At 58.5% G+C, this 7,987-nt stretch overlaps 2 protein-coding genes across 2 annotated transcripts; both read right to left on the bottom strand.

Moving 5' to 3' along the window:
- Positions 1 to 242: 242 nt before the first annotated feature.
- On the bottom strand, positions 243 to 3,685 carry Hoxb7 (homeobox B7). Its single transcript, XM_055620513.1, has 2 exons — positions 3,241 to 3,685; positions 243 to 903 (listed from the first exon to the last, which is right to left on the bottom strand). Exons 1-2 carry the CDS (start codon positions 3,629 to 3,631, stop codon positions 644 to 646), a joined length of 651 nt encoding a protein of 216 aa, XP_055476488.1. The 5' UTR covers positions 3,632 to 3,685; the 3' UTR covers positions 243 to 643.
- A 2,471-nt stretch (positions 3,686 to 6,156) lies between these two features.
- On the bottom strand, positions 6,157 to 7,870 carry Hoxb8 (homeobox B8). The gene is made up of 2 exons (XM_055620512.1): positions 7,447 to 7,870; positions 6,157 to 6,470 (listed from the first exon to the last, which is right to left on the bottom strand). The coding sequence occupies exons 1-2, from the start codon at positions 7,868 to 7,870 to the stop codon at positions 6,157 to 6,159; spliced, it is 738 nt and encodes a 245-aa protein (XP_055476487.1).
- Between the last annotated feature and the right edge of the window lie 117 nt (positions 7,871 to 7,987).

Raw genomic sequence — 7,987 nt, 5'->3', positions numbered from 1 at the left:
CACACACAAAGCCAGCAGAGGGACCCTGGGACACCCACCCACCCACCAGCCTTGACCCCCCCCCCTCCCAGCCATAGGGAGACAGAAAATACATCATCGTTGTGTTTTTTTTTTTTAACTCTGTTTTATTTTCCATCCTTCAGATATACAGAAAGAGGCTCGAGGGTAGGAGCCAGGATCAGCAGCTGAGTGCGTCAGAGGCAGAAGCTCGTGGGTTCTTGGGGCTCCCTAAGGCCCTTATAGTGCTGCTGTTGGGAAGTATGGGGGAGGCGAGGAACCACACATTAACCCAGAACCACACTTCACAAAGACAGCTTCAGAGGAGGCTTACAAAACAGCAAGATTTGTACAAAGACCTACTACCAACATAGAAAAGGGAGGCACCTTCCAGAGAGCTACAGGGCAGGTAGATAAGGTCCTTCCCAAACTGTACAAAAACAGACAACACACTTTCCCATAGGTAGTATATCTTTTCTTTTTTTTTTACAGCGTCGAGAAACCCAAATTTCACCCTTCTATCTCGCTTTTTTTTAACTGCTCCATTTAAATAGTTTCCCCCCCCTTCTTTGAGTTTCTTGCTTCAGTTCCCAGAACTGGGTTCTCCTTCTCTTCTCACTCCCCTACTCTTTGCTCTCTCTGTCCCTCACTCTTCCTCCTCCTCCTCCTCCTCTGCTTCTGCCTTGTCCTGACCAGTGACCCCGGAGCCTGAGGTTTTGTTCTCCTTTTTCCACTTCATGCGCCGGTTCTGAAACCAGATTTTGATCTGTCTTTCAGTGAGGCAGAGCGCGTGCGCGATCTCGATGCGCCGCCGGCGGGTCAGGTAGCGATTGTAGTGAAATTCTTTCTCCAGCTCCAGGGTCTGGTAACGCGTGTAGGTCTGGCGGCCCCGCTTTCGGTCAGTCCCTACTCACAGTATTTAGGGGGAGAGAGAAAGAGAGAGAGAGAGATCAGTGTGTGAAAAATGCGGAGACAACCCCAACCTCCTTCCTAGGTGGTTCGATGTCTTGAGGTCAGGAAAAGACCACATTACTGGGACCAAATTAACCCCTTTCGCTGCTGCGTGCAGAAAAATTTCCAAGCTTCTCAAAGTAAACATTTGTTTTCTTTCTTTTCTTCTTTTCCCCCTGTGTGTGTGTGTTTCTGTGTGTTTGTGTCCACAAGAGTTGTTTTGCTTTCCAAGCCTGTGAGGGAGGGGGAGTAGGGTGCCTTGCTATGTAGCCTGTGGTTGGTTTTGAACTCATGGCAGCCCTCCTGATTCAGCCTCCTGAGCGAGCGCCAAGTGCTAGGTTTACAGGCCAGCCCTAGCACACCAGATAGCTCCGTTATCCATGAAGGGTGGCATTCTCGGCCAGGATCTTCAGGAAACCAGGTAGACCTTAGCTACGGCTCCTGGAGGTGGTATTCCTAAGGGACCAGCACTGAAGGAGGGCGAATTAATCCTCCTTCACTCTCTCAGGCCAGGAGCCCCAGGTCTGCCCTCTCCCTTTCAGATGGCCTTGGAGGTATGGGGCTCTGGAAACCATCTTACTGTTCCTAGAGTGAGTCTCCAGGCCTGGTCTGAGAAGAAAAGAACATAAAGGGGGGGGGGGGCATAGGCCCAGTCCCCACCCAAACCTGTCATGGAATGGAGAAGAGGCAAGAATTTTCTTTCCTTGGACCTTGGAATTATTAGTCTGACAGCAGTTGCCTCCTGGACTCCTTCCCAGTGAGCAGCAAGCAAGGCCTGCTCCCTGCCTGCCTGCCTGCCTGCCTTCCCAGGAAACCTAATTGTCTGAAGCAATCTTCATGCCTCCAGGACTGCGAGGGAGAAAGGTAGGCCCTTGGCCTACTGTGTGGAAGGAAGGTGGGGTCCAAGGGTATCTGAGAACTTCCAGCTTAGGCCCAGAACACACCCCACCCCCAGGAGACTTTGGGGAGCTGCTGCCATCAGCCCCTCTTGGGAAGGAGAGGGGAGAGGCGAGGCGGCTAAGGGCCATAATTTCAAGTCAGCTATAAGCCAGGCTTGAAATATTTACGAGGGGAAAAAAAAAAGTGGGCATGGGGGGGGCTTTGATAAACCAACTGGAAAGTCAGTTCAATTACAGGGTAGGTAATAGAAATCAGGAACAGCAATACCCCTGGTGTGAGAGCTGGTTTCTTCATGCCTCTGACCCCCAACCCTGATGAGGCTGAGAGTCTCTGACCCTCTTGGGTGTCCTGAGCCTTGGGGTTGGCTTCCAAGCCCATCTGCCTTGGGCAAATGTAAAGAGGGGTGTGTGTGTGTGGGGGGGCGCTTTGAAGGAGACCCGATGGAAAGAAGCCTTCTTATCTGTGGTTCCTAAAGCAGCAGCTGGAAGGCTCGACTCTGTTGATTTGGTTCCACGGAGTTCCAGCCCCTTCCCAAAGAGGAGATTCATCTCCTTGGAGTGATACCCTCCAAACTTAGCTGCTCCCCAGGGGTCCGTGGAACCCCAGAAAAGACACCTGAACAAGCTGCCCCCTCAGAAGGCCTTCGCCTCCTTTTGAGCCAGCCCCCTTTTAAAGTCCGCCAGGGGCGGGAGGGGTCAACGGACTGGTCCGCTCTGCCCTGGGTCTCGGCCTAACTCCCTTTCCCCTCTCTCTGGCTCCACGTCTCTTCTGCACCCCCTCCTCCAGCTAGGCCTCTAGAGCCCACCTCTAATTGTCCTGATGGGAATAACGGGGGAGCGGGGTTGGCTGGAAAGGAAGGGGGAGGGGAGACTGCTCAGCCCCAAGGCCCCCTCTTCTATATCTTATCCAAGCTAGGGCTGGGGGGGGGGGGACACACCCAGAACTGAGCTCTCGGGCAGGGAAGGGGTGGGGAGAGAGAGAGAGAGAGAGAGAGAGAGAGAGAGAGAGACCCTAATGGCTATTCTCTGCAAACCCCAGCCTTCCTAGGCAAGACAAACGGCCTCATCTCCAGCCCGTGCCGGCTCTGCTGATAAATATTTAAAGCTAAAAGGCCCGGAGGAAGGGTTGGGGGGCGGGCTGGGGGCTTGAGCGCTGTGGCATCGGCCAGAGAGAGAGAGAGAGAGAGAGAGAGAGAGAGAGAGAGAAAGAGAGAGAGATCCGCTGGGGCCTGAAGAGCACCGAACCAAACTGGGGGTGGGGGCGGCGCGCGGGGTCCCAGAACTGCAGCCAGGAGCGCCCCGGCCGCGGAGCAGGGTGCCCGGCGGTGGCAGGGGGCCCCTCCGGGGGGGACCGTGGCCCGGAGGTCGCGGCTCGGGGACCGCTCAGTGTTACCTGAGCTCCGCATCCAGGGGTAGATCCGGAAGTTACTCTCGGCCGCCAAGTCCCTCGGCTCCTTGGCGCCGGGCGCCTTGGCGGGGTCGCCGGGACACACCCCGGAGAGGTTCTGCTCAAAGGGCGCGCAGTGCATGTTGAAGGAACCCGGTTCGAGCCCGTAGCCGGCCGCGTAGACGCCGGCCGAGCTCTGGCCCGCCATGCCCCCCCCGCCGGGGTACAGGCCCTGCACGGAGGAGAACGGGGCGCCGGGACCCGCTCCATAGCCCGGGCGCTGGGGGTTGGAGGCAAAGGCGCAAGAAGTTTGTTCGGGGAAGGCTCCTGGAGCGAAAACCGAACTTGCGGCTGGATATTTAGAAAATAAAGCATTCGCATAATACAATGAACTCATAATTTGGCCGGATGATTTGTAGTCGGGGACGTTTTAGTGTCGGTTTTACGAGATTCCTTGATATATTACAGAATTAGAGTCCAGATTTACACCAAAAAGGACCCCCTTTTTCCTCTTTGGGCCACGTGACCCCGGCCCACGTGATCCGCCCTCGGCCAATGATCTCCCGGCCTCCCGGAGGCTCCCGGTAATGTGGAAAAAATTGTGGTGGCGTTGGATTTTATAAAATATGATCGATAATGAATGGGAAGGCCGGGGCCCTGAGGACGGGGGCTGGGGGGCTCGAGGGCCCCCGCGGGCTGGAGGCAGCTTGCAGGCGAGATTTGGGGGGTGGGGGGGAGGAAGGAATTGAGTGGAAGAGAAAAATAAATAACCTCCGAGCCATCCGTGTTGTCGCCTCCACCCCCCCCTCCACCCCCCTCCCGGCCTGTTCCAGAGCAAGAGACAGACGCAGGGGTTGAATGTGGGTAGGTGCTGGCCACGTATTTATTAGCTCGGGCTAATCCATTCGGCCTGCTACTGTTCCCCCCCCACACACACACACACCCCAAATAAAAGAAGGACGAGGCGAGGCGAGCCCGGCCTCCTGGCTGTGGGGACTAAAAGTGGATCAAGGCATTCCTAAGGCAGGAAAGCCAAGCCACCACAGGCGGCTGGACGCTGAGATTTCTGGTGACTAAAGAAGAAAAAGGAAAGGGGGTGGGGAGGGTGTCCAATATATATATATGCACAAAAATAATAACAGAAAGAACGGGATGGAGGTGGGGAGAGAAAGGAAGCGGGGGAGCCGCTGGGGTCCGCGTCGCTGCCTTTCCCCCGGTTCCGGAGGGCGGATGCCTCGCTCGGTGGTTGCCAGCCAGGCAGAGGCTGCTGCGGCAGGCCGCGGCCTAGAGCCTGGGAGGCGGCGGCGGCCCGGGGAGGGGAGGCGGGGAAGGACCTGTCCTTCCCGCTGCTCCTGCTCCCCCTAACCTGAGTCCGGGGGCGGACGGGGGGGGGCAAAATGGAAATGTAAACTCAGCAGCCCCGCGCTCCATCTCTTTCGCCCCCCTCCCAGCATCCCCCCCCACCCCCGCCCCCAGGACACCCACACGGAAACAAAGAGAGAGAGAAAGAGAGAGAAAGAGAGAGAGAGAAGAGGCCTGGGACGCCAGCCACCAGCCCGGGTACAAACATCTCTTCTCCCTCCGGGAGCGGCCTGGGCGCTGGAGTCTCCCCGGGCCCCGCAGCCCTCGGATGGCGAGGGGAAGGGAGGGGGTTCCTCTGGCTCCCCTCCCTCGACCCCTCTCTCCTCCAATCCCGTGCAGACGCCTCCCTCCGCACTCCCCCCCCAAACCCGAGCCCCCGGGCCCAGGGCCTCGCACCACCTGCTTCCAGCCTCCGCCCCCTCTTCTCGGCGACCCAGCCTAGGCCAGCCCAGGAGCCCCCAGACCAACCACCTCCCCCCTCAACTCCATCCCAGCCCCGCGAGGCGCCGGGGAGCCAAGGAGGAGCGCCGGCCCCGGGCCAGCCTCGGGTTCTCTCGCTTGTAAACTTTATTGTAACTCTTCCGCCCTTTTCAGGCGCAGACAACAGAACAAAGTATGGAGAAACAACAAAATATATAATTGGCCCCTCCCTTCCCACCCCCATAAAGCAATTCACGGAAACAGGGTACATTCTCTTCACAGTAAAACCTAAGAACACTTTTAACAACCGCTCACAGCGCGCATGCTAACTAAAAGTAATCTCTTTTTGAGGAACACTTAAAAGACAAAAAAAAACAACAAAAAAACTTGTCAAAAAAAAGCCAAAGGAGGAGGGGACAGGAGGGGGGAAAAGAGAGAAGCGAGAGAGATAAAAAGACAGAGCCGGGGGGGGGGGGGGGGGGAGGGGAGGGGTTGCAAGAAAGATGAGGACGCGGTGAGAGAGAGAGAGAGAGAGAGAGAGAGAGAGAGAGAGAGAAAGTGAGAGGGAGACAGAGAGAATTACGGCGTGAATAGGCAGTTTCATGTTGTTGGGAGGACTCAGCGGAATCGTCGGTACCTCGGTCGTTACAAAGAAGCACATTCAAAGGAAGGGGGGAAAAAGACCATTGCACAAGGAGGCTTTGTGTGCGTGTGTGTGTGTGTGTTTTTACACGGGGATGGGGTGAGGGGGCTCTGCCAGGGCCGCAGTCCTGGCAGGACGAGGGAGTCCTTGCTCTAAAATCCTTTTCTTGTCTCTTTTTTGTTTTTTTCCTTCTTTCTTCTTTTTCCTTTTTTTTTTTCTCTTTTCTTTTCTTTCTTTCCCCCCACACCCCGGCCCCCGAGAGAAGGGAAGGAGATCCACGGTAGCTCACACACAGAAGCTATTACGAGAAACTACCACTAGCGGGGGACTGGCGCGGCGGGCGGGGGACGCTGCGGTGGGAGACCCGGCTCCCGGCTGCGCTGGCCGAGCGGGGCCGGAGCTCTCGGAGGCGGGGGGCGGGCGGCGGCGTGGTCGCGGGAGGGACCGGCGGGCGAGCCCCGGGGGCCCCGGGCAGTCCCAGCGTGGGGGGTTCGAGCCTACTTCTTGTCGCCCTTGTGCGCATCGCCCTGCTCGGCGGCGCCCGCCTCCGGCGCCCTCTCCAGCTTCTCCTTCTCCAGCTCCTCCTGCTCGCACTTGCTGCTGGGGAACTTATCCTTGTTGTTCTCCTTTTTCCACTTCATCCTCCGGTTCTGGAACCAGATTTTGACCTGTCTCTCTGTCAGTCCCAGCGCGTGTGACACCTCGATCCGCCGCTTGCGAGTCAGATAGGGGTTAAAGAGGAATTCCTTCTCCAGCTCCAGGGTCTGGTAGCGGCTGTAGGTCTGGCGGCCTCGCCTGCGTCCGGCGGCTGCTGGGAAGGGGGGAAAAAAGGGCGAGACGGAGGGGAGGGTGGGGGAGGGGGCAGAGAGAGAGAGAGAGACAGAGAGAGGGAGAGAGAGAGAGAGAAGGTCGGAAGATTCGTGAACCGGCCTAGGAGACCAGGATAATAAAGTCAGGGGACCCTCGTGCGGAGGCGGGAGGGAGGGGGCAGGGAGGGGGGCCGAGGGGGGGACTAGACAGCTCTTGGAGCTGCCGCGGCCCTAAAGGAACAGCCCCCCCCCTTTCCTCCCGGTAACTCCGAACCGGAGTGGGGCGGGGAGGGGTGGAGAGGGGTGGGGGGCGGCGGCTCCCATCTATTCAAAGTGCCATAAAGTTTAGGAGGAAGGATGCGGAGGGGGGCGAATAAGAATTAAAAAAAAAAGCCCGAATGGGGTCCGAGAACCCACCTTGAAAAGCAAAGCTCCCCCCCCCGTGCCCCCCGCAAGAGCCTCTGCTGCCCCAGAAGAAAAGTTTCTTCAGGGTAATTAACCTATAAAGCCATCCGAGGAGACGCTAAGCCCCGGGCGCGCGCCCCCCCCCACCTCTCCACTCCCACCACTCTTTCTCCAAAGCCCCCCATAAAACAGTAAAAAAAAAAAGGGGGGGAGAGGGTGGGGGTGGGGAGAGAGAGAAGAAGAGGAGAAAGAAAAGTAAAAGGAGGGTGAGGAGTTTATGGGTTCAGGAAATTCGCCTGGCGACCCCCCCCCACTCCCCCCCCCCGCGCCTTCAAAGGAAGCGAAAAGAAAAGGAGTTGGGGGGGGAGGAAGAGGATAAAAAAAAAGAAAAGAAAGTGGGAAGGAAGGGAGGAGAGGAGGTAGGTGATTGGGAGTCCTAGGAGCCGGGGATGCTGCGGGCCTTCCCGGCCCCCCCCCCCCAGACCCCTTCCGTCTGGCCCGGGAGCGGGGAGGGGGGGCGCGCCCTGCCGGCCCTTTCCCACCTCGGCGAGGAAGGCCCTCCCGGGGGCTCACCTTGAGGGCGCATCCAGGGGAAGAGCTGGGTGGGTGACGGGCTCTGCTCGGAGCCCTCGGCCTCCTCTCCAAGGCCGCTGGCGGCGGCGAGCTTGCAATCGGCGTACTGCACCAGGTCCGGGTCCTGCGCGCCGAACAGGCTCTGGCGCTGCAGCGGGTCGTAGCCGTAGAAGTTGCCGGGGTCCCCGTGGCACGCCACGGCGCACGGGTTCTGCTGGTAGGGCGCCGTGGACAGCGACGACGGCCCGTGGTAGAACTCCTGGATTTGCGTCGGGTGCTGGAAGCTGCCGCCGCTGCTGGGGCCGTACACCACGGTGGGTCGGCCGCCCAGGTCCTGGGCGAAGCCGCAGTCATAGTAGTTGGGGCGCAGGGACTCCCCGGTTTTGTATTTGGAGAACAGTGAGTTGACGAAATAAGAGCTCATTTTATTGAATTTTTGGAGGCGGCGGCGGCGGCGGCGGCGGAGGCTGTAGTTGGGGGCTGTTGGGGAGGGGGTGGGGAGGGGGAAAGGGAGGGAGAGAGAGGAGAGAGAGGAGAGAGA

This window comes from Psammomys obesus, unplaced genomic scaffold (genome assembly GCF_907164565.1).
Source record: "Psammomys obesus unplaced genomic scaffold, mPsaObe1.curated_primary_1811, whole genome shotgun sequence".
Classification (NCBI taxonomy): domain Eukaryota; kingdom Metazoa; phylum Chordata; class Mammalia; order Rodentia; family Muridae; genus Psammomys; species Psammomys obesus.
Note: the sequence above shows the minus strand (reverse complement) of the source record. Positions and strands in the feature narration are given on the sequence as shown.